General features: G+C 37.5%; 1 protein-coding gene across 1 annotated transcript; it reads left to right on the top strand.

Moving 5' to 3' along the window:
• The first annotated feature begins 20,330 nt into the window (after window positions 1-20,330).
• Window positions 20,331-25,760, top strand: LOC140839348 (protein DAMAGED DNA-BINDING 2). Its single transcript, XM_073205987.1, has 11 exons — window positions 20,331-20,578; window positions 20,706-20,796; window positions 21,059-21,186; window positions 21,505-21,627; window positions 21,724-21,812; window positions 21,903-22,023; window positions 22,669-22,760; window positions 23,216-23,345; window positions 23,548-23,796; window positions 23,896-24,092; window positions 25,136-25,760. Exons 1-11 carry the CDS (start codon window positions 20,375-20,377, stop codon window positions 25,353-25,355), a joined length of 1,644 nt encoding a protein of 547 aa, XP_073062088.1. The 5' UTR covers window positions 20,331-20,374; the 3' UTR covers window positions 25,356-25,760.
• The last annotated feature ends 1,369 nt before the right edge of the window (window positions 25,761-27,129 follow it).

Raw genomic sequence — 27,129 nt, 5'->3', positions numbered from 1 at the left:
CAAAAAAATGAAACCGAGGGGCACTTGTGTTGTTTGTTGAAAATTTCGATGGGGCCATGAACCAAGACATGAAAGGTCATCTTTGTAACATCCTAAACATGCTAAAGGAGGGTTCTAACAATGGTTACAGGCCTTGGGCCAACCACAACCCAAACCTTCACCTTAGACATCCAAACAACCAAAAATCAAGACTCACAATGCAACTATGGGGGAAGTTGCTGTCAAGTCTCTTCCTTGCATGCATGGGGTTTGAACTAATGGACCAACATGATCCTAACATACCCTAATAAGTGCCTAGGTGCAGCCTTGAGCGGCTGGAACCGAGCCATTCCCTGAAATCACAAAAACAAGACAACCCGTGAAGCACAAGAAAAGGCCGAAAAATCTGTGCAGAATTTTTTTGTGTAGTTGCTGTCATACTTCGGTTTTGCCATTAAAATCATGGTCATGTGATGTTTTAAAATACCTATAGGACTTGATTGAAGAGCAAAGAACAATATAAACATGCCTGGAAATTTGTATTCGAAAGAAACAAATCAATATGACGAACACGGCGCGGCGGAGACGGAGTTTCTTTCTTGCTCTCTTGTTGATGGTTCACGTTTTTTCTGCTGATTCCTACTGATATTTTCGAATGTGAGGGGGTGAAGGAGTGTTAAGGAATGAAGGGGTAGGTTACAAGGAAAATAAAGGAGTCAAGAATGCATTAGAGGGAAGTTTCAAATTTGAGGAATGGAATGGTACAAGAAAATGATCTCCTTACTTCTAGTTGCTCGAGAATGAGGAATAGATGGGCTGATTTGGGGATTGATTAGGTGTATAATAGTGCTTAATTATTAATTAGTGGGAATTTAAAAATGAAGGAATTATTCTACCATGAAGGGTTAAAGAAAGAATCAAAAATGGAGGGTTTCCAAACGTGATTAAATCCTATAAGGGGGTTGCCAAATTCTTGCTAACAAATGGGGTAAATATATTGCTTAATTCTTGAATTTTATCTCCTTAAAGTTTTAAACACTTATTATTTATTTTAGTGAATTAATAATTTAATTTAGGATAAAAATTTTCTTGCATGCATGGCTAGGTCTTAAAATAAATTACTAACATGTTAAGTTACAATTTCTTAAATAAAATAGGTCTAGATTAATTTATCCCAATTGGTTACACAATTTAATTTAGGCTTTTAAATTAATTATTGGACATAAAAGAACTTATTTACTACTTAGCTCCAATTAATTAAATAAATCCTTAAACATTCTTTTACATTAAAATAAATTATTCCTTGGCTTAAATTAAATCTAGGAATATTTTCTTATTATTAAATTTTATTTCAATACTCCAACTCCGGTCCGGCCTCGCGTATTTAACTGAAAAGATAAAACTAAACTTCTACGATTTAAAAATAAATGATCATGACTTAACAATTTAAAAATGAAATAAACTCTCATGCATGTATGAAAATCATTTTAATTTAAATAATAGTAATTATGCATGGCTTATACGTAGTCTGATTTATCGGGTTCTACAGATTTCCCAAGTGTTATTCCCCGAATTTGGTACTAAATACCCGCACATTCCCCCATCACCATACATCCTTAGATGCAAGTTAGGAGACGTCACAGAAAATATATTACCAGCTACTTGTTTATTGTTACTGCAATTTTGGTATTTCAATCCCAACTCCTCGTCTTTTTTGTGCGGAGAATTATATCTTCCTTCCCTGGAAGATTCATGAATCGATGCTTCTCCCAAGCGGAGATTTTAACCTGCTTGAGAAATCCCGATCCCTGGCCTTGATCTTTAAACATTTTATTGTCAGCTTCTTCAGGTTTATCATTTTCTGGTGTAATAATCTCGCCTTTTGCAGACTTTCTCCATTTCTTTACTTCTGCCACAAATTCTATCATGGCAGTAGTGAAAGCTTTGGTCATTTCTTTGAGATCACTGCGGATATTTCCTCCATGGTCAACATGAAATTTGTTGAAGCCGCATCGCCACCAGAAACTGCAACTCCTTCCTTCATAGCCTCTTCTTCAAACTGGTGTACGACTCTTTCAATTGCTCTTCCATCTGCATCAGTTTCTTATTCCTGTGAGCGATGACCTTTCCCCTGTGATAGAGGAATTCCTTCATTCTTCTCAGTACGCTTGGGAGGCACGTGTCCCACTGGACATTCCAATTTGTTTCTCACGAAAACTAACTGGACGTGCCAGGCACGTGATCGTGCCAAATGTGAAATGATCTGATTTCTTTATTGAGCGTTGTGTGTTCCGATTCGACCGTTAGTGAAATGTCTGCCCTTTTATTGCTTAAAAAGTACTAGAAATTTTTTTTTCTTTTATAACAATCAAAGCACATTTTCCCCATGAAAATATTTTTATAAAATATTTTACCCCTTACAATAAAATACCAACCATCTAGCATTTTGAAAATCAAGTGCAATAGTCATAAAATGAAATCATCAACTGTTTTACCAAACCTATCAAAAGCAATAAGTTTGAAAAGTATAGCTCATACTAAACCTCTCAAAAATATCCCAAAAAGCATAAATAAATAGTCTTAAAAATCTTTAACATAAATCATGAGTCATAAATCATAATGCGGAAAAAGTAGAAGCGCTGGTCCTCGGGTTGTGTGCGCCATCAGTCCAATCAAATCATCCGTCAAGACCTCCCTCAACCTCACCTTCATCCATCACACCAAGTGAGTCTAAAGACTCAACACACCATAATCTTAATAACAAATAATACGTAATACAATCAACATATAACAGTGAAAAATACTTGTACTTAAAATATCGTTTTCATGAAGATGCATAAACTTCAAACATGATCATTTTCATAAATATTTTCATGATGCATAAACTTTAAATAGAAACATTTTCATAATGATGCATCAACTTTAAGCATAAACATTTTCATGACATGCATCACATAAACCTTAACCTTTTTCCTTTTTCCTCAACATGGCATAAACCTTTAACATGATCATGAACATTTTCCTTTTCCTTTTCTTTTTCTTTGTTGAATTCAGATCGTTAATTGTGACTTTCCTCATCATAACATGAACCTCAAGAGTCGACGGATCCATCTACATGTAACCACAGTACTGGGTGGCGGGGGACACCAACAACACTCTCACCGGTCAACTGGGCCCTGGCCTATCCTTTTTCGAATAGAAATATGATCGTCGGGGTTCCCTCTAGGGCCTTTTCCCATAAATGGGCTCCCTCTGGGGCATTTTCCCCTCACGATATTCCATCTTTGTCGTTACCACAAAACCGTTACCACATAACTATTACCACATATTCGTAATGATGGAAACACGATCGTCGGGCTCCCACTGAGACCGTCACCCTCACGACATCTCCAACATTAACGAATTAGTCACAATTACTTCACTTCCTTAAACATTTACATTCTCATCACTTTATAAAAATCATGCATAACATAACATTTTTGTTTTTGAAACCAAGCATGCAACATGTCTTTTAAATGTCTTCCTTAATTCATAAAAATCCCATGGACAATTAAAAATCATAATTTAATCATGAACATTTCATAAACATTCAAAAATAGTCCTGATATCATAAAAAAGCATTTAGGGCACTGCCATGACATTTACAAATTTTTGGTGTAAAAAGGCCGTTTTACCCCTGGACTTGACAATTTACATTTTTGACTTTTTTCATGATTTCTTGACTCTAACATGTCCCAAATAATTATTTAAGCTTACATAAATTTTTCAATAATTTTATTTAGCTTAAATATTAAACTTTTTCATTTATCTATAATTAATTGTTTTAACAGTATTTTAATCCCGAAAAATCCCAAACTTTAATATAAAATTCCTACATTCAAACTTTAGTCTTTATATATTATTTTAGCCCTTATGAACCACAACTAGATCCCCGTTAGCCTCTTTTCAATTTTTCTTAGTTAAACACCCTATTTTGACACCTAAACTTCGACCCCGAGCCAACTTTCGATTTTCACGAGTTACCCCCGAACCATATTGATCCAAAACTTGACCCACATCCTAAATTAACCTACTGGACACTTAGAACACTACGAAACCCATTCAAACCAAAAAAATTAGCCCCCTACTCCTCTACCATAAGCTGGCCGAGAAACCTTGATGGACAAGGACTCTTGATTTGCTTCCCAACCCTTACCAACGAGCCCAGCCCTTGAACCAACCACCCGAACACCCTCCTAGGACTCTAGTACAACACCCTGACCCGGCCTTTGAACCCTAGACCGAGCCCCCAACTCCTGGAAGCAGCGCAAACCCTACGCACTCCCTGGACTGCATCTTGGGTAGAGTCCTAGCATGGCTAGGACTATTTCCCCAGCCCCTAGTCGAGTCCTAGCTTGGCTAGGACCCTCTCTCTGACCCATGACAGCCCCTGGCTGAGCCCTAGCCCAAGCCAAGACCAAACCAACCCCCTGAACCCGATCGCACCCAACCCTTTGACAACAAGTTCACGGTTGCTTGTTCTTGTTCCTGCCAATTTTTTTGGTGTTTAGGGTGTGGGGACCCTGACGCTAATCATGTTTTTAATCATCATTGAGATAATTTAATCAATTATAATAAACAAGGTCTAATTTTTTAAAAAAATTGCGGAACGTAATGGTATTCAATCTAATGTACATATCAGTATAAAAGTACAACTAGTGTAGGGATCCCGATTCCCAGACGTTGGTATTCCATATCGAACATCAGTAATAGAAGAAACTCCAATTCTATCCACTTCGATATAACCAAACATCCGGTTTCTTGACCTATCCGTCACAAACTTTGGCACTTTTGCCAAATCACTATCCTGTGACAATGTGCAATGTGTCGGTGACGATTCCATCACTATCGACACCTATGTCACAAGATCACTCATTTAATACTCGTCTAATACATGCTTTCTATAAATCAATAGAACAAGCATATCAATTCAAATCAATGCACATAATAACAATAAGTATGTTATTTAGGGAAACTCAAGTATATCATACTCGAGTCGTTCTCCCGGTACCACATTGACTAATACCTTTTTTTTTATTGTAGTTTTGACACCGTTCCCGTCTCGAATTCAAAGTCTCTCAACACTCAATCTGGCAATGACAATATCAATAATACCATATCAATATACTGCTCAAATCAATACCAAATTGATCAATATGGATTTAACTCAAAACCAACGTCATAACAGAACAATCCCGATATCCCGGTCAATACAACATCAGCAGATGATAATTACAATCCATAACTGATATCCAATACAATCTGTAATCAATTCATATTTCAAATCTATTCAATATCAATCGATATAATCTGAAAAACCATAACAATTCCCTAATCAATCTGACTTCGAATCTACGATGTCTAACATGTCAAGAATATCATATATGAATCATATTCGATTTTGGTAATATCATAATTTCAAGACATATCAAAACTTAATAAAACATACGTCCGGTTGTAGCCTGCGTCGATAGGAACACAGTAATGAAGTCAGATTGAAGTTTATAAAGTTGGATCGTTCCCAAATCAAATTCCAATGTCAAAAACTCATTTTCCCCCAATGCTCTCGGTTTCTTCGTTCTGGACTTCTAAAATGAAGGAAAGGAGAGAATTTCACACATTATATTGCATGGTGAGGGCAAGTGGCTTAATCTATTCACTGCACGTCTCGCGCATATGCGCGAGACCTACTGGTCTCGGCGCATGACAATTCATCTACTGGCGCATATGCGCGCACCGAATCGGCGTATATGCGCTACAAGTTTTGTTCCGAACTTTGGCTCCTGCTCATCTACGCGCATGTGCGCTTCCCCTTTCGCGCATGTGCGCCCCATTCTTTGCCTTCGTACCTTGGTTACTGGTCACCTCGCGCAAATGTGCGCACTCTGCCGTGCATGTGCGCGCAAGGTTCTGTTCCGTACTTAAGCTTCCTGTGTAGCTCGCGCATATGCGTGCCTTTATGCCGCGCATATGCGCGAGACCTACTGGTCACGCACCCACACATACTCATGCTATTCCAATTCCATTTTCGTAGTGATCCGGCTATAGTCAAATCAATTTATCAATAATTAATCTCAAATTACCGTAACATAAATTCCAGACATTACAATTCTCCCCCTCTAAGATACGATTTCGTCCCCGAAATCACAGACAACCAAATCAAAGATCACATCAGAAACAATAAGGAATGGAGAATAAAAGCTAAACAGAAAACTCACATCAGTGAAATAACTCTGGGAACTCTTGCCTCATGTCTGATTCAGTCTCCCAAGTAGCATCTTCGATGCCATGACGACTCCACTGAACCTTTACCAGCGGAATTGTCTTCGTTTTGAGTTGTTTTTCTTTCCGATCAAGAATCTGAATCGGCTTCTCGAAGTAGCTCAATTTCTCGTCAAGCTCGGCCTCGTCTGGCTGCATAATGTGTGAAGCATCAGGCAGGTATTTCCTCAACAACGATACATGAAAAACATCATGTATTCCTGATAAAGAAGACGGCAATGCGAGTCGATAGGCACGATATCCTATCTTTTCGAGAATCTCATACGGCCCAATGTATCGTGAAGACAACTTCTCTTTCTTGCCAAATCTGACAACTCCTCTGATAGGTGAAATCTTCAAAAATACTCGGTCTCCTGCCTCAAATACCAATGGTCTACGTCAAACATTGGCATATTTGGCATGTCTATCTTGAGCTGCCTTCATTCTTTTCTATATCATCTTCACTTTTTCAATCATATCTCTGATTAGGTCAGGTCCAATCTCAAGAACCTCAGAGATATCATCCCAATACAGAGGGGATCGACACTTCTTTCCGTACAACGCTTCGAATGGAGCCATCTCAATACTCGTCTGATAGCTATTATTGTACGAAAATTCACCATGTGGCAATGCATCCTGCCAATTAGTGCTAAAATCAAGCACTACCGCTCTCAGCATATCCTCCAATGTCTGAATCGTACGCTCTGACTGTCCGTCAGTCTGTGGATGATATGCGGTACTCAGATGTAACTTCGTACCTAGAGTTTGCTGCAAACTCTGCCAGAAGTGCGAAGTAAACCGAGGATCACGGTCTGAAACAATCGACTTCGGCACTCCGTGCAATCTGACCACTTCTCTGACATAAATATCGGCCATCTGGTCATGTCTGTATGTCATCTTGTATGGAATAAAGCATGCAGATTTGGTCAATCGATCAATCACGACCAAAATCGCATCACAACCTCTGGAGGATCTCGGTAACTGCATCACAAAATCCATGGAAATGTGATCTCATTTCCATTCAAGAAAAGAAAAACTCTATATAATCATCCTGGTTTCTTTCTTTTTGCTTTCACCTATTGGAAATTCAGACACTTGGCTACATATTCGGTAACATAAGATTTCATCTGTTTCCACCAATACTGTGTCTACAAATCATTATACATTTTTCTGCCACCAGGATGAATACTAAAACGACTGTTGTGCGCTTCTGCTAGTAACCGCTGTCTCAAATATGAAACATTCGGCACAACAATACGATTAATCACATTCAAAACACCGTCACGAACCTGATACTCTGATTGATGTCCAGCTCTGACCATAACAATCAAATTCTGTACATTTTGATCAACTTTTTGTGCCTCTTTGATTCTCAATATCAGTTCTGGTTCAGCTCGAATAGTACATAATCTCAGAGGCTGACAATCTGTTTCAAAGGCTAATCCAGACAAACAGCTATCTTCTATCAAATTTGAAACACCGATCGTCGATAGGGATAAAGAACATAACTTTCGACTCAGTGCATCTGCTACTGCATTGGATTTCCCCAGATATTACTTGATTTCACAATCAAAGTCTTTCAATAAATCAAGCCATCTTCGTTGTCTCATATTCAGCTCTGACTATGAAAATAGATACTTCAGGCTCTTGTGATCAGAATTGATCTCAAACTTTTCACCGTACAGATAATGTCGTCATATCTTTAATGCAAAGACGATGGCTGCCAATTCAAGATCATGAATTGGATAACGAGTCTCATGGGGCTTCAGCTGTCTTGAGACATAAGCGATAACATGCCCTCGATGCATCAAAACACAACCCAATTCTCGGTGAGAAGCATCACAATAAACTACAAAATCACCAGAACCTGAGGGGATACTCAATATCGGTGCACTGGTCAATCTCTTCTTCAATTCAAGAAAACTGGACTCACAGTCTTCTGACCAATTAAACGGAGCATTCTTCTGAGTCAACTGAGTAATCAGTTTGGCAATGCTGGAAAAATCTTTTACAAATCGACGATAATATCCTTCCAAACCCATAAAACTGCGAACCTCGGGCACTGATGTCGGTCTCAGCCAAGAAATCACTGCCTCAACCTTATTGGGATCAACTGATATACCGTCTCCGGATATAATATGCCCCAGAAATACAACCTGTCTCAACCAAAACTCGCATTTCGACAGTTTAGCATACAGTTTCTCAGCCATCAGAATTCTCAACACAGTTCTTAAATGCTCAGCATGCTCAATCATATTCTTGGAATAAATCAGAATATCATCAATAAAAATGATCACAAAATCATCCAGATATCTCTGAAAGATACGGTTCATCAACCCCATAAATACAACCGGTGCATTCGTCAAACCAAATGGCATGACAATAAATTCATAGTGTCCATACCTGTTTCTAAATGCTGTCTTCGAGATATCATAATCTCTGACTCTCAGCTGATGGTATCCAGATCTCATATCGATCTTCGAATATACCGATGAACCCTGCAACTGATCAAACAAATCATCAATACGAGGCAAAGTGTATTTGTTCTTTACCGTTGCTTTGTTCAATTGCCGGTAGCCGATACAGAGTCTCATCGAACAGTCTTTCTTTCTCCCAAATAGTACTGGAGCACCCCAAGGAGACACACTCGGTATGATATATCCCTTGGCTAGTAAATCCTCCAACGGTTCTTTCAACTCTTTCAACTCAATCGATGTCATTCTGTACGGAGCCCTCGAAATCGGAACTGTACCTTGCATCAACTCAATGCTGAAGTCTATCTCTCGAATTGGAGGCAAACCAGGAATCTCATCTGGAAAGATATCAGCAAACTCACACACCACTGGCAAATCCGCCAATGATGGACTCAATTTCAGTAAACCAACTGAATAGACAAGGAATCCCTCCACTCCTTTCTATAACAATCGAGTCATAGATAATATGGATATCAAAGGAATTCTAGATCTAGAACCCTTACCGTAGAATTTCCACTCATCAGCCATCTCCGGTCTGAATCTCACAATATTGTGGAAACAATATACAGTGGCTCTGTACTTGGTTATCGATACCGATAATACAGTCAAAATCAGACAAACCAAGCACAATACAATCTATCTCAATCTCATGCCCATCATACTATAGCATACAATGTTTCACAGACTTTACTGATATCAAAACCTGTCCCCAAAGGAGAAGAGACAGACACTATAGCAGATAATGACTCAACAGGCAATGACTGGCTCAATGCAAATCGTTCAGATATAAATGTATGCGATGCACCAGTATCTATAAATACATAAGCAGGGTAAATAGAAATAAAACAGTTACCTGCCACAACATCATCTGGTGCGTCCTGAGCCTGTTCTTCAGTCAAAGCGAACACTCTGGCCTGCTGTCTAGGTGGCTGGCTAACCGTCTGACTCCTCCCTGGCCTCTGCTATTACTGAGATGGTGCTGGCTGGAAAGAGTGGACTGCAGATTGTCTTCTACCAGTCTGAGCTACTGATCCAGATGACTCGGCACCCTGGATCTCTGAGTTTCTATCTGGGACAAACTCGAGCAAAATGTCCCTGCTGTCTACAAATACGGAAACTGCCAAACACTCCTCGGCACTGATCTGTGGAATGCTTCCCTCCACAAGTGCTACATTAAGGTCCTGTATAACTCTGGCCCTGACCGGTCTGTCTCGAGCCACTAGAACTGGATGAACTGCTTCTAGATCTTTTGAACTGCTTCCCTCTAGCTTTCAGAAATTCTTTCTTTCCACCACTACTGCTGCCACTCTCAAATCGGGGAGGTGGTTGCTGTGGTCTCGGTGCTGGAGACACAAACAAAGCTTCTCTCTGTCTCATCAGACCGGCTTCGGCTCCCTTAGCTCTGTTCAAAGCATAAGTAAAATTATTCAGTCTCCCAGTATTCACCAAGGTAAAGATTTCCGGATTCAGGCCATTAATGAACTCATCAGCAACGGCTTCATTATTCTCGGCCACATGTGGAGCAAATCGTAGCAATGTAGATAACTTGGCCACATATTCTTTGATATTCAGCTGGCTCTGTCTCAAGTTTGCAAACTCTGCTCCCTTATCCTTCCTGTATGAAACTGGAAAGAATCTCTGATAGAATTCAGTTCTAAATACATTCCAGGTGATAATTGTACATCGATGCTCCAAGGCTCGCTTTGTTGTAATCCACCAGTTCTTTGCCACATCATGCAACTGGTGCCCTATCAGTTTCACTCTCCGCTCATCAGTGTAATCCAAGGACTCGAACAACATCTCAATATCGTCTAACCAACTCTCGCAATCAACTGGAGTCTCAGTACCCTTCAGAGTCGGTGGATGGAATGACTGAAATCTCTTCCGCAATGTCTCCATCGGTGTTGCTGTCACATCCATTGGAGGATTCGAAGTGCTACCCTGTTTCGGTACTCTTCGATGAGGCATATCTGATTATCAAAAGAGTTAGCCATCACAATTAACAATTCTGTCTCAGTCCCTTTCTGATCATCTTACCTCTGATCAAGAATCGGTTCTGATCCATTCTCAACAATACACATTACCATATCAAAATCAGATAATCAGGTAAACATGTATTAAAGCAGTAAGTCATGCTAGCAATCAAAAGCAGGAAAGAAAACTCAATCTACCGCGCTCACTAGCTCCTATCTCGGTCTAAAGGATCTATCGCTCTGATACCACCTGTTGTGGGGACCCGGACGCAAATCATGTTCTTAATCATCATTGGGACAATTTAATCAATTATAATAAACAGGGTCTAATTTTTTTTAAAAAAAATTGCGGAACGTAATGGTTTCAATCTAATGTACATATCAGTATAAAAGTACAAGTCTTGTACAACAAACATCAAACTTAAACTAAGGTTCAACAACTAAATGTCAAGTGTTGAATCCTATCTACAGCAACGTCAAAGTCCGTAGTATCCACTCTAATCACGACCTCCCATCATCTCCTCGACCCTGATCATGTCCCACCTGTTGCCATGCACACATACAAACACGACAACAGCCGTATAAATCCGGTGAGAAATACATCTCAGTATAAATCAACGAACATTCAATCATATACTCAATATAAAGCATGAAATAGATATCAGTAATATGTATCAAAATCTGAAAACATAAGCAATATAAAATCGTCAATCAGACTCGTGACTCAACGTCTCAGACTAGACTCAATCCTAGTATAGGGATCCCGGTTTTCAGACGTTGGTATTCCATATCGAACATCAGTAAAAGAAGAAACTCCAACTCTATCCACTTCGATATAATCAAACATCCGGTGTCTTGACCTATCCGTCACAGACTTTGGCACTTTTGCCAAATCTGTAATGACCCCAATATTTGTTTTGAATGAAGTATTAATTAAGACATAATTAATGAGTTGTTAATTAAGTATTATTAAGGAATTGATAATTCGGGATTAAGCTGTTGGTATCCACCGAATTTTAAATGGATAACCCGACCTACTTCGGATTACATTATCTCGAGAAATCCAACTAGACCAATGAGATTCTGACACGTGGCAGATAAGATTGGTACGGATTTTCTGAAATATTGCGGATGCAGCCTATAAATGGAAGCCGATTCTTTTGTTTCCTTCACCGCATTCTTTAAAGAGAGTTCTAGTTATACCATAGTTTCTAGTCAGTGTCTAGGGCACTTTGGTGTGGGGAAGTTTCGGAGCTCGTATCAACTCGAGAAGGGTTCGGTGAACTGAGATCGAGACATCATCAGCAGGCTGACGACGGACGCAGGTATAATCCTAAATCCTCATATAGTGATTTAAGGATCATTAGGGAGATCTTTGTAGCATGATTGATCTGGTTTGGTAGTGATTTCATTATGTTGGTATTGTCTAGGTTCAGAGCTTTCTGTCAGATTGTTTTAGTGAGGTACGTGATGTACTGACTGAGATATCCAAGCGTAGTATACACACTTATATGCTGCATATTTATCTGTTTCATGATACATGTTTTACTGCTTTGGCATATTATGCATGACATATCATGTTGAGCCTGATATCTTTTGAGATATACCTCGTTTGTTGGGGCCGCTCAGCCCTATTCTGTATTGTAGACGATGGGGCATCGAGAGCTACAGTGTCCGACGGGACCCACGGGCTCTGATGACCTGGACGTTGCAGGTCCACGTCTTGATGATGAGTGTGGGAGCCAAAACATGCCTAGGGCAGATCAGAGACTACACACTCAGGCGCCTCTAGACTGAGCATGAGATTCTTGACTTGATCCTTGATATCCGAGCATATTGCATTTTGCATACATCATATCAGTTTGTATACTCGTACATTCTCGTATTTGGCGATTGTCGCTCACGTCCTTGTTTTCATCTTGGGCACCCCATTCCACGGGGCAGGTCTTAGGTTGGACGGTTCGGGCGACCAGGGCAGTGGCTAGAGCAGTTGGGTTTTCGGTGGTGATCAAATGGAGGTTTTCTGTGGTTTATCGTTTTCTCGTTCAAGGTTATGTTTTGTATATGTTATGGTTGTATTAATGTTTAAGACTGCTATTATTGTTTTGTTTTCATTTGAGTTGTAAGATGATTAAGTATTTGGTTTCCGCTGTTTAATTGTGGTTATTAAGTTTAATGTTGCATGTTTATTAGTCTGTTTCGTAGTGGCTCGGGTAAGGGCGCTACATTTGGTGGTATAGAGCATGCAAATATTTTTGGGACATTAGTAATTCTGTTTTGAGGATTTAGAAGTTGATTTTAGTTTCCTTTCAGATGTCAGGAGATGGAAGAAGTCACGGTAGTGTGGGACATGGCCGTTATGGCGACGATGAGGCTGGCCGAGAACATCGTCGTAGAGATCGTGACGGAAGGCGTCACCGAGATCATGATGAAAGGAGACGTAGGAACCGTGTCAACATTATGGATTTCATGAAGATTGGACCTCCACTGTTGACCGGAGATGAGAATACTGATGTTGCTGAAGCTTGGGTCGATATCATGGAGCAGTGTTGAGTTGGGCACGACCGGAATCAGCTCAAGAGATAAGAAGTTTTCTAGGTTTGGCAAGTTATTACCGGAGATTCATCTCAGGATTTTCTCAGATTGCCAAACCATTGACTCAACTGACCTGTAAGAATGTGCAGTTCGAATGGACTCATGATTGTGAAAATAGTTTCAATGAACTGCATCAACGTTTGACAACTGCACCAGTTTTAGCGCTGCCATCTGGATCAGGAGGGTACATTGTGTACACTGATGCATCACTTCAAGGACTTGGGTGCGTTTTAACCCTGAATGGTCATGTGATTGCATATGCATCCAGACAGTTGAAGAAGCATGAAGAGAATTATCCAGTTCATGATCTGGAATTGGCAGCGATTGTGTTTGCTTTAAAGATTTGGCGACATTATCTCTACGGAGAGAGATTTGAGATTTTTACATATCACAAGAGTTTGAAGTATATCTTCACTCAAGCAGAGTTGAATATGCGCCAAAAAAGATGGATGGATTTGTTAAAGGATTATGATTGCGAAATCAAGTATCATCCAGGATCAGCGAATCTTACAGCTGATGCTCTTAGTCGCAAGGTGAGATTATCTGCACTTCAGACAAGTTTCATATCGAGTGTAATCAAAGATTGTTGTTCTCTGGGATTTCACTTCCGTCATAAGAAAGGAATGGAACACATTTGAGTAACGAGCATTTTATCTGAACCGACGTTGTATGCCAAAATCAGAGAAGCTCAGTTTCTGATCCGAAGTTGGAAAAGTTAGCAAGGTTAGCTAACAGAGACAACACATATGGTTTTGCGTTCCAAACCGATGGAACCTTGTGTCTGTCAGGAAGAATAGTAGTTCCCGAAGATTCTAAATTGAGAGACGAGATTTTATCTCAAGCTCATAGGAGTAAGTTGAGTATCCAACCTGGAAGCATGAAAATGTATAATGATTTGAAGACCAGGTTTTGGTGGAAAGGTATGAAGAGAAGTGTTTACCAGTTTGTAGCCAAGTGTTTAGTTTGTCAGCAAGTGAAAGCTGAACATCGACGAACAAGAGGATTACTTCAGAATCTTCCTATCCCTGAGTGGAAGTGGGAGCATGTAACGATGGATTTTGTAACCCACTTGCCGCTGTCTTCTAAGAATTGTGATGCAATTTGGGTTGTTGTGGACCGACTGACTAAGTCAGCATATTTCATTCCGTATAGTCAGGAATATAGTTTCGATCGCATGGCAAGACTATACATCCAAGAGATTCTTAAATATCATGGTGTGCCAACAAGTATAGTCAGTGACAGAGATCCACGCTTTACCTCAAGGTTCTGGGGAAGTTTTCAAAAAACGTTGGGAACGACATTGAGTCTGAGTACTGCCTATCATCCAGAGACCGATGGTCAGTCTGAGAGGACTATTCAGACACTCGAGGACATGCTGCATGCTTGTGCTTTGGATTTTGGACCAGCATGGCATGATCATCTGCCGCTTGTTGAGTTTGCATATAACAATAGCTACCACAGTAGCATTGGTATGGCTCCGTTCGAAGCTTTGTATGGTAGACGTTGTCGTACTCCTTTGTTTTGGGACGAAGTAGGAGAACGACAAGTGCAAAGACCTGAATTAGTTTAACAGGCGATTGATGTAGTGGAATTGATCAATAAGAGAATTAAAACTGCACAAGATCGTCAATCAAGTTACGCGAATACCAAGCGTAGACCTCTACAGTTTCAGACAGGGGAAAAAGTTTTCCTTAAAGTTTCACCGTTCCGCAGGGTGATGAGATTTGGACTCAAGGGAAAATTAGCCCCAAGATTCATCGGACCTTTTGAGATCTTGGAATGTGTTGGAAATTTGGCGTATCGATTGGCTTTACCGCCGTATCTGTCCAGAATTCATAATGTTTTTCATATATCGTTGCTACGACGGTATGTAGCAGATAAATCGCACGTTATTAGTCCGATAGATGTTCAACTTGAAAAAGACTTGACTTATGTTGAGCAGCCGCTTTTAATCCTGGTAGGAAAGAGAAAAAGCTCAGAAACAATACCATTCCACTTGTTCTAGTGCAATGGCAACGCCGAGGTACTGCAGAAGCGACTTGGGAGTTAGAGAGTCATATGCGCTCAGAGTATCCTCATTTGTTTTGAGTTGTATTTTATTCAGTTGTATTGTACTTCAGTTTTGATTTCGAGGACGAAATCTTTGTAAGGAGGGGAGGATGTAATGACCCGAATATTTGTTTTGAATGAAGTATTAATTAATACATAATTAATGAGTTGTTAATTAAGTATTATTAAGGAATTGATAATTCGAGATTAAGCTGTTGATATCCACCGAATTTTAAATGGATAACCCGACCTACTTCGGATTACATTATCTCGAGAAATCCAACTAGACCAATGAGATTCTGACACGTGGCAGATAAGATTGGTTCGGATTTTCTGAAATAGTGCGGATGTAGCCTATAAATGGAAGCCGATTCTTTTGTTTCCTTCACCGCATTCTCTAGAGAGAGTTCTAGTTATACCATAGTTTCTAGTCAGTTTCTAGGGCACTTTGGTGTGGGGAAGTTTCGGAGCTAGTATCGACTCGAGAAGGGGTCGGTGAACTGAGATCGAGACATCATCAGCGGGCTGACGCGGACGCAGGCATAATCCTAAATCCTTAGATAGTGATTTAAGGTTCATTAGGGAGATCTTTGTAGCATGTTTGATCGGGTTTGGTAGTGATTTCATTATGTTGTTATTGTCTAGGTTCAGAGCTTTCTGTCAGATTGTTTTAGTGAGGTACGTGATGTACTGACTGAGATATCTAAGCGTAGTATACACACTTATATTCTGTATATTTATCTGTTGCATGATACATGTTTTACTGCTTTGGCATATTATGCATGACATATCATGTTGAGCCTGATATCTTTTGAGATATACCTCGTTTGTTGGGGCTGCTCAGCCCTATTCTGTATTGTGGACGATGGGACATCGAGAGCTATAGTGTCCGACGGGACCCGCGGGCTCTGATGACCTGGACATTGCAGGTCCACGTCTTGATGATGAGTGTGGGAGCCAAAACATGCCTAGGGCAGATCAGAGACTACACACTCAGGCGCCTCTAGACTGAGCATGAGATTCTTGACTTGATCCTTGATATCCGAGCATATTGCATTTCGCATACATCATATCAATTTGTATACTCGTACATTCTCTTATTGGGCGATTGTCGCTCACGTCCTTGTTTTCATCTTGGGCACCTCATTCCACGGCGCAGGTCTTAGGTTGGACGGTTCGGGCGACCAGGGCAGTGGCTAGAGCAGTTGGGTTTTTGGTGGTGATCCAGTGGAGGTTTTCTGTGGTTTATCGTTTTCTCGTTCAGGGTTATGTTTTGTATTTGTTATGGTTGTATTAATGTTTAAAACTGCTATTATTGTTTTGTTTTCATTTGAGTTGTAAGATGATTAAGTATTTGGTTTCCGCTGTTTAATTGTGGTTATTAAGTTTAATGTTGCATGTTTATTAGTCTGTTTCGTAGTGGCTCGGGTAAGGGCCCTACAAAATCACTATCCTGTGACAATGTGCAATGTGCCAGTGACGATCCCATCACTATCGACACCTATGTCACAAGATCACTCATCTAATACTCGTCTAATACATGCTTTCTATAAATCAATAGAACAAGAATATCAATTCAAATCAATGCACATAATAACAATAAGTATGTGATTTAGGGAAACTCAAGTATATCATACTCGAGTCGTTCTCCTGGTACCACATTGACTTATACCTTTCTTTTATTGCAGTTCTGACACCGTTCCCGTCTAGAATTCAAAGTCTCTCAACACTCAATCTGGCAATGACAATATCAATAATACCATATCAATATACTGCTCAAATCAATACCAATCTGATCAATCTGGATTTAACTCAAAACCAACGGCATAACAGAACAATCCCGGTATCCCGGTCAATACAACATCAGCAGATGATAATTACAATCCATAACTGATATCCAATACAATATATAATCAATTCATAATTCAAATCTGTTCAATATCAATCGATATAATCTGAAAAACCATAACAATTCCCTAATCAATCTGTTTCTCAATCTGACTTCGATTTTACGATGTCTAACATGTCAAGAACATCATATATGAATCATATTTGATTATGGTAATATCATAATTTCAAGACATATCAAAACTTAATAAAACTTATGTCCGGTTGTAGCATGCGTCGATAGGAACACAGTACTGAAGTCAGATTGAAGTTTAGACGGCTGGATCGTTCCCAAATCAAATTTCAATGTCAAAAACACATTTTCCCCCAAAGCTCTCGGTTTCTTCGTTCTGGACTTCTAAAATGAAGGAAAGGAGAGAATTTCACACATTATATTGCATGGTGAGGGCAAGTGGCTTAATCTATGCACTGCACGTCTCGCGCATATGCACGACCTTCCTCGGCGCATATGCGCGAGACCTACTGATCTCGGTGCATGACAATTCATTTACTGGCGCATATGTGCGAACCGGATCGGCGCATATGCGCCACAAGTTCTGTTCCGAACTTTGGCTCCTGCTCATCTACGCGCATGTGTGCTTCCCCTTTCGCGCATGTGCGCCCCATTCTCTGCCTCCGTACCTTGGTTACTGGTCACCTCGCGCATATGCGCGCGCTCTGCCGTGCATGTGCACGAAAGGTTCTGTTCCGCACTTAAGCTTCCTGTGTAGCTCGTGCATATGCGCGCCTTTATGCCACGCATATGCGCGAGACCTACTGGTCACGCACCCACACATACTCATGCTATTCCAATTACATTTTCGTAGTGATCCGGCTATAGTCAAATCAATTTATCGATAATTAATCTCAAATTACCATAACATAAATTCCAGGCATTACATTAGGGTGAGTGTGTGTGGCTCTAAAACATGTATAAACCTTACCTGGTCACAACCTAGCATCATGGCAGCCCCTAAATACATACAAGGCATGAATTTGTGCATAAAATCGATAGTTCATAGTATGCACATGAGTAAATCCGAAAATTCTGAAAAATATTTCATGTTCTTCATGCATATAATAATTCAAACATTAATATGATATGATGGATGAGAAAAAGGAGATGTTTGCGTTATATACGCACGAAAATCCGTTGACAACGAAGAACGAGGAAGAACTTTGGCTTTGTTTCTACTTGAACCCTTCGAAAATTCTCCTTGGATGACATGTATGTGTGTCGTGTGTGTGTAGGGTGGGGTGGGGAGAGTTTTCATATTTTTTTTAAAAAGGTGGGTGGCGTGAATTGTGATGCTAGGTGTAGGGTTTTAACATATTATATACATAAAATATACTAATTAGTTTACTAACTAAGCCTTAGGCCTATTAAGCCGTTAAATTAGGCTCATTAGTCTAATTAGGATTTAAATAAAATATTAACAAAGTTTTTTGTCAAATGAATTTGTGAATTTATTAGCCGGGTTTGCCAAAAAGCTCGCATTTTGTTGAAAAATCAACACCGATAAAATTTATGTCCCGGCGTATAAAATCACCTCAAAACCCCTTATTTTCAAAAATACTAAAAAGCATCAACCATATTTTTAAATAATTAAAAATAATTATTTAATAAAAAATTTTTACATTTTTCAGCCATCGGTCTCCGATCCTCGATCGCAACTCGAATAACCTTTAAAAATACATTTTAATGCAACCATGTAGAAAATATATTTTAAACATGTCAATATGCACCACATAATTAATTAATGCAATTAAAACAAATAATTAAAATACACAAAGAATTTAATAATTGCACGCATGTGGTTCATGTGGACTTTTAAATTTCCGGGGCGTTACAGTTAGTTCTAATTCCCTCGATATGGCTTCAAAGTGAAAAAATATAAACTGAAGAATATGATGAAATTATAGAGAAAATCCATGAACAACATTAAATTTAATTACGTTGTTATGAACATGAATGACATTTTCACAAGAAAGATGGAGGAATATGCAAAATTTGAAGAAACTAAAATACTGGAAATTGGAAAAAAAAATACAGATGAACTATTGAAAGAAATTTAAAAAAGCTTTGCTGCTGATTTTGTTGAATGTGTTTTTCGTGTGCCTATTCTGATTTGTCTTTCTGTTTTTGTTACACTTCACGAAGCAGTTCCAGCCACATTTCACGATCATCCATGATGCATCGTGGATCAACTCCTCCATCGTGCTTTTCTCGAACCAACTATATCTCTATGAGACTTAGCAGCACTTGGATCTTTATGTTTGATTAGGTTTTATTTTCATTGAATTTTTATATTTTTTGGCTAAACAACTACATTTAAATATCTATATTTATTATATTTTTTAAGTTTTGAAAGAGTACCGTCGTGAATTTTAGTATATGGATTGTTAGTAAATTAATATTATTATTATTTATCTTAATTATTTCAGTATAAATATTTTTTAATATATTTTAAAAAATTTAATATTTTTAATCAAAATATATTAATATAATAAATGACAAATTTTTTGATATTTTGAGAATTATTTATTTATTGTTTAAAATTTTGATAAATAAAATAATATATTATTTTTTATATATATTTTTTAATTTTTTATTAATAATAATTTCATTTAAATAAAATAAAAAATCAAATAATGACAAATAATTATTATCATACTATAAAACGTTATTTCAAATGATATAAATATTTTTTGATATAATAATTTTTTATAAAAATATTTAAAATTTAAATAAATTTATTTATTATATCAATCATTTTATTAATATTAAACATTTATAATTATTAAGTTTAATCATAAATTATAGTTTGGTAAAATCATTCCCCCGGCCGAGTATATTATTATTAAATTAAAATATGTTAAAGTCGGTGCAGTTTTCAAGACATTGAAGCGACGTGTAACGTTTTTACCCTTAACTTTAATGTAAGAAACGAAGAGTTAAATTGAGAGAGTCGTTAATCTTTTTCCTTTTATTTTAATATCCGAAATATTAATGACTAACAAAATATAGTATTAACTTTTATTTGCTCATTTATCCCGTTACCTCCGTCCTCCAGTGATTTATATATTTTGATCAAAAGAATTGGTAGTTTATTGCAAATGGCGCCGCAGAGGAGAGGCATGTTGCTCCCGCAAGTGGTGATCGAGAATGATTCGGAGTCGGAGGAGACTTCATCAGAAGAAGAAGAAGAAGAAGAAGAAGAATGTTCACAAGTAAAGGAGAAGGATGATGAAAACATGGCGGAAGAGGCGTCGACTTCTACTAAGAAGCCCATCACCATTAGTCTTAAGAAAGTCTGCAAAGTAAGCCACACGACCACCCTTCATCACTCTGGTTTTTTTTTCTTTCCCAAAACTGCAGTGATTACAGTTAACTTCTTGTTATTTTTGTTGTTCTTTTAGTTTAAAGATTGATTTTTGTTTAATTTAGGTGTGTAAGAGGCCGGGTCATGAAGCCGGGTTCAGGGGTGCAACTTATATTGATTGCCCGATGAAGCCATGTTTCCTCTGTAAAATGCCTGGTACCAATACCATTCGTCCTACCTGTTGGAAAAGCAATATGTTTTATAGTCCGTTTCTTTTAACTTTTTATTAATTTCTGGGTTCCTGGTGACTTTGAGTGCCTCGAAGCTGGCCATCTATACATATGTAATTGACTGGTTTTAATACTCTAAAAGTGGTATCCTGTTTTTGATCGTTTTGTAGTCATGAGCCATATGGTCATATTTCATCATGTGCTTTTTCACCAGTAATACTTTTTATCAGTTCTGTTCTAATATGAAGGGCACACTACTCTGACTTGTCCACATCGAGTGGCTATGGAGTTTGGGGTCATTCCAGCATCGTTTAGAGGCAATAGTAGTTCACTGGACTACGTTTTTGAACGCCAGCTTGGATGTCGTGTTCCCGCCGTAAGATTTCTCAATTTTCCTTGTGGAAATTTGTGTGCATCTTTTTTTCTCATTTTGAAAATTAAGTGTCATTACACCTAATGATCAACCCCTTTCAATCTTAATTCATTGTTGATATGTATTATTATAGCTTGAGTCATTCGGAAATTCTTTTCTGTTTTCATGTTTTCAAAATTTAATTTGTCTTTGGGTTGTGTATAGCAGTCGATTTTTCATGTTGCTACTTGTTCTTTTACCAATCATGTTTTTTTTTGTCTTATTAAACAATGGCGACATTATGTGCCATCTCGTAATGGGTTATTGTCCTATTTTGAACAGATGAAGACATCATTTGTGATCCCAAATCAAGTGAATTGTGCTGTTATTAGATATCACAGTAGACGTGTTACATGCTTGGAGTTCCATCCCACAAATAATCATATTCTTTTATCCGGTGACAAGGTTAGATCTCTATCTTGCTATGCACATCAGCTTTCAGCATTCATATATTTCTGGGACATTTTCTGATAGATGAGCTAATCCCATCTTGTGTTGAAGAAAGGACAACTTGGAGTTTGGGATTTCAGAAAAGTACATGAGAGGACGGTATATGGGAACATTCACAGCTGTATACTTAATAGCATGAAGTGAGATTTTGTTGTTTCTGTTGCTTTGCCATGACAATAAATGTATCACTTATGATATTATTCAGATTGTCATCCATTACAAAACTGTAGGTTTAGTCCATCAAATGATGGAACAGTTTACAGCGCTTCCTCTGATGGAACTATAAGCTGCACTGAGTTGGATACCGGGATTTCATTTTCGTTGATGAATCTAAATCCTAATGGGTGGCAGGTACTTCATTGTCATAGTTTGAAAGAAGATAGCGACTATGACCAATTTCTGGAGACTTCATGCATGGCTTGCTTGTTTAGTTGTTTATGATCTTAAAAGTAGTGTTTTTGTGTTCTGATATGAAATATTGATTTAGTTTTGAACAGGAGAGTAATTATTTATGACATTGATTCGAAAATTAGGCTCATACTTATTGATGTTTGAAAACTTAAAATGTGTTTGATAGCCATTATATTCAAGAAAAAGGAAAAATATGTTAGGTCATTTATGAAGTACTCAAAAGTAAGATTAACTTTTAGCAATCATTGCTTTGTAAACAGTTTTATCTCTCAACCACAAACCCTATACTCCTGCTCCCATTTTACCCGTTGCGCACCACCAGCAAGGCTTACCCTCGGTCTCGAATATATTAGCTTATTTATATGGTATGAACCAGAAGAAAAGTGGAAACATGATTGCTTTCAGTTTTTTTACCTTGTGTGGTGATCCTTTTAGCTTTCTTGATTTCTCTGCGTTTTTGTCTGTCAGGAGGTTGTCTTTGTTGTTAGTTTTAATTTTCTTGGTACTGAGTTGCGTTATCCTGTGTTTTAATGCATAACAAAATTATTGAGTTTCACTTTACTAGTTTTCATGGTCTTCCTTTAGGGGCCAAGCAAATGGAGGATGATCTATGGTCTGGATGTAAATTTTGACAGAGGAATTTTGCTTGCTGCAGATAATTTTGGATTTCTCTACGTGTATGTGCATTCCTTTTTTTTACTTTCTTGTGTGATCTTTGTCAAAAATTTGTTGTGAACAAATATTTTTAATTTATCTTCTGATTCCTGGTTCACTTGAGTATTCTCCTTAGAGACTGTTTTCGTACCGCCATTCGCCTATTTAAAGAATTTTATCCTTGCCAGTCTATAGTAATTAAAGTTTCTGAATATCTAGAATCCTAATTATACTTTCTCTAAGATTTATTTGGTGTCATTTTTGGGGTATTTATATAATTTTGTTATTTATATAGTTCAAGCCTTTCTTCTCTGAACTTCCATTTAGTTAAATGCACTATATTGTTTACTAGGCATTCTTCTGAAACATTTTAGAAGTTAATGATCAAAACAAAACTTGATGCAGGAGATTATATATGCGTCATTTCCCGACAAAATTACATTAAATTGGCTTTTATTTTTCATGTTTGCATGTGCAGGGCAGATACACGCTCCAATAATGTGATAGGAAAGCCTATTTTGATTCATAAGAGAGGAAGCAAGGTCACTGGTTTACATTGTCATCCGCTTCAACCAGATCTTTTGTTGAGTTGTGGAAATGATCACTTTGTAAGCTTGTTGATATGTTTGTTATACTCCTTGTAGATTGCACATGTCATCATATAATTTTCCTTCTCTAAATGCTGATGATATTAATATTTATTTAAATAAAATGGTTGTTCAAAAAAATAAATTCACACTCGAACTTTTTTTCGTACTTCTTGATTATTGGTTTTCATGGCCCTCTTAACTTAAAATGTAAATACTTCAGGCCCGTGTTTGGGACATGCGAATGATAGAGGCAAAATCTTCTATTTATGATATGTCACACAATCGTGTTGTTAACTCTGCCTATTTTTCACCGCGAAGTGGCAGCAAAATACTTACCACATCACAAGACAACCGACTTCGTGTATGGGATTCCATCTTTGGCAATTTGGATTCTCCAAGCCGAGAAATTGTGCACAGTCATGATTTTAATCGCCATTTGACTCCTTTTCGAGCAGAATGGGATCCAAAGGTGAATTTTTTTTGTATGTGGAATATCTGAAATTTCCACTGTCCAAAGACTTTTATATTTATAAATTTTGTTGTCCATGGAAAATACCATTTTGTGCAGGACACATCAGAGTCCCTTGTAGTCGTTGGGCGTTATATAAGTGAAAATTATGATGGAATTGCCTTGCATCCGATTGATTTTATCGACATTAGCACGGGTCAGTTAGTTGCTGAAGTGATGGATCCAAACATTACAACAATCAGTCCTGTGAACAAGCTTCATCCACATGATGATGTTCTGGCCTCTGGTAGTTCAAGGTTTGTATAAACTAACGTTTTTCGTTATCTCCATGGTACTGATTTTTTTTTTATGTTGCATGTATATTTTTCACCTTCACATGAAAGTAGTTTTTGAAAATTTTAAAGGCCCGTTTACTTGGATTTATGGGATCAGATGTGATAAAAAAAAATTGTGGATTATGTGGAATAGTTATGAATAAAAAATAATATGTTTAGTTTGATTGATTAAATCTGGAGTTATTTAATAATAGATCCTTGTCATACCCTTGAGTGTTGCCAATAATATGTAGGACTCATATTTTGACAGATCATTGTGTGTTAAATGGAATAGATCTTCTCCATAGGTCATGAATCAACAAGCATAAACAACATATTTTTTTTGTATCAGCCGATGGTCATCTGGCAATAAGGTTTCAAGTTTGGGACTAGGTCTTGGGTTCCCCTCCCCCAACTCAAAAACATATTTTATATCAGCTCTATAGACAATCTAAGGCATCTAGACTTTTAATCAGAGGCAAGGTTCTCGTCCCATCTCTCCATTAGAAAATACAAGTTGAAACATGAAACCAGCAGTATATGCAGTTTGATTGAAACATAATTTCGATGATGTTCCACTGCTTCTGGATCTGCAAAGTAAGTATATTTATACCCAAAGTTGCATTTACCGGACTCCCATGAAGATCGACGGGCTATACATTTCAATTTGTTGAGCAAAAAGTATCGAAATAATCGGAAAAAATGTATTATATGGTCATTGACCCTTGAAGAAATGCATTTTGGGGCACTTGGTTTGTTACTATCCCACTAAACTTTTTTCGTTGTGAACTTCCTTTAATTACCAAGAGGATTATGTGCCTAGAGGAGGGTGAATTCATCTCCCTACAAATGATCTGTTTTTCTGTTCACTATACGTGTATCTGTCAATTTTAGCAGCAATTTAGCTATCTGCATATTGGCTGCTGTATTTTAGTTTTTCATAGTTACAACTATCAGTACACCCACTGGTACTATTATCAGTTCTCTTAGTTGATTCATGAGCATCCTTTTTCTTACTTTATCAGGTCTATATTCATTTGGAGGCCCAAAGAAAAGTTTGAGTCAAAGCATCCAGATGATAAAAGAAAATTTGTTCTTTGCGGAAAGAATGAAAATAAACGCAAAGGGAAGTTTGAAGACGACAGTGATGACGAGTTTGGCGGTGGTACACATGGCTCCAAGAGTTTGAAGGCCAAGAAACTCCCTCTAACATCTAAGGCACATGGTTCTAAGCGCAAATACTGATTTTTGAATTAATATATTGAAAGATGCCTTACACAACGACACTTTCTTCAGTGGCTTTTTGTGCTATTGATTACTGCTCTACTCTGTTCATGGGAAGATGTGGCATATAACCCCTTCTGTATTTTTGGCATGTCGCAACTTGTGATTGTAATATTTTGTGCGGGTCTTTCTCCCTTCCAGATGGGAGTTTCGGATGGTGCGTGATCCTTGGTGGTTGTGTGGTCCTAAGGTGATATTAATAGCTTGTTTATGGATAACTTAACTTGCCCCCAAGGTGTTGGTCGGAGGAAGTTGTAGAACTTTTCAGCAATTTGACGATTAAATGTGTAAGTTCATCATATTGCTGAAAAGGTACGTTCTTCAGCCGATATTGTTGTTTTCTTCAAAAGTATTCGTCTGGATTTACGACAAAACTCGAACCATTAAAATTTGTTCGTTTCACACAACTCTCATTCATTGATAAACTATTGAATTGATATGTCAAATTGAGCTACACCGACACTAATGTAACGTGGGTAAGATAAAGAGATTATCCGAAGTTATTCACTCACCAAAAAGAAGAAGAAATTTTGTAAAATGATATTTGTCAATTATATATATTTTTTAAATGATATTCTCAAGTACATTTGAAACTTTTGAAAGTTATTTTAACTTTTGAAAGTTATTTTTACATCAAAAAGTGTAACTTTCGTTTAAAATGCATTATTAGTGCGGAAGTTTTTAAATAAATTTGGAGAAAAGGTGTAATTTTTTTAAAAAATTGGGCAGCATCTCCCCACAATTAGGACATGCCACCTGTCTCAAACAACACATAAATCACATGCAAAAGTTTTTCATATACATCATATACCAGTTAATATAGTATCTAAACATATTTCTAATTCAAATACAAAACAAGATTTTCAATATTTCCCAAAATAACCAAAATCTTAATACATCAAAAATAACATTCAATCACTATCTCCAAAGTTTGTGTAAGGTCCAAAATTAAGACGACATAATTCAACTGCATGCAAATCTAGTAAATATGAAAAATGACTAATTAAATTATTTTAATTGCTTAATTGATTATGTGACATGCTTATATGATGTTTTAGTAAGTAGTTCTTCTACATACATGCATTAAAATGTATTTTTAAAGGGTTATTTAAGTTGCGATCGAGGAACGGAGACCGATGGCTGAAAAATAAAAAAATGTTTTTATTAAATAATTATTTTTAATTATTTATAATATGGTGGATGATTTTTCATATTTTTGAAAATAGGGTGTTTTGAGATGATTTTATACGTCGGGACGTAAATTTTATCGATGTTGGTTTTTCAACAAAAAATTCAAACGTATTGGTAAACCGGCTAATAAATTCACAAACTTAGTTAAACAAAATTATTTTAAATATTTTAATTTAACACTAATAGGTTAAATGAGCCTAATTAAATTTATTAATAGGCCTAAGCCTTGTTAGTAAAATAATTAAGTATATAATATGTTTAATCCACCCCTTAACCCTCACATCACACGCCACTTTTAATAAGTTATCCACCATATTCACGCCACTCGCACGCCTTATTACTCAAGAGGAAAGTTGAGAATTTCAAAGGAGAATTCAGCCAAGGGTCTTGTCGCCGTTCTTCGCAATCGTCAACGAATAATCGTGCGTTAAATACGCAAATGCACACATATTTCTTTCCTTCAAAACATCATCACACCATAATATGTTTATATGCATGTTTTGTATGAAAAACAAGTGACATGTTGATTATTTTTCGTTTTTAC

The sequence above is a fragment of the Primulina eburnea genome, chromosome 8, assembly GCF_022965805.1.
Source record: "Primulina eburnea isolate SZY01 chromosome 8, ASM2296580v1, whole genome shotgun sequence".
Classification (NCBI taxonomy): domain Eukaryota; kingdom Viridiplantae; phylum Streptophyta; class Magnoliopsida; order Lamiales; family Gesneriaceae; genus Primulina; species Primulina eburnea.
The sequence above is the reverse complement of the archived record's forward strand: the minus strand, read 5'-3'. Positions and strand labels throughout refer to the sequence as shown.

What these genes read in the sequence shown, in the direction of transcription:
- LOC140839348 (XM_073205987.1), top strand. Translation starts at nt 20,375, where the DNA reads ATGGCGCCGCAGAGGAGAGGCATGTTGCTCCCGCAAGTGGTGATCGAG. An exon ending in TTGGATGTCGTGTTCCCGCC is followed by an intron (nt 21,187 to 21,504) that starts GTAAGATTTCTC and finishes TATTTTGAACAG; the next exon opens with ATGAAGACATCATTTGTGAT. An exon ending in GTTGTGGAAATGATCACTTT is followed by an intron (nt 23,346 to 23,547) that starts GTAAGCTTGTTG and finishes TAAATACTTCAG; the next exon opens with GCCCGTGTTTGGGACATGCG.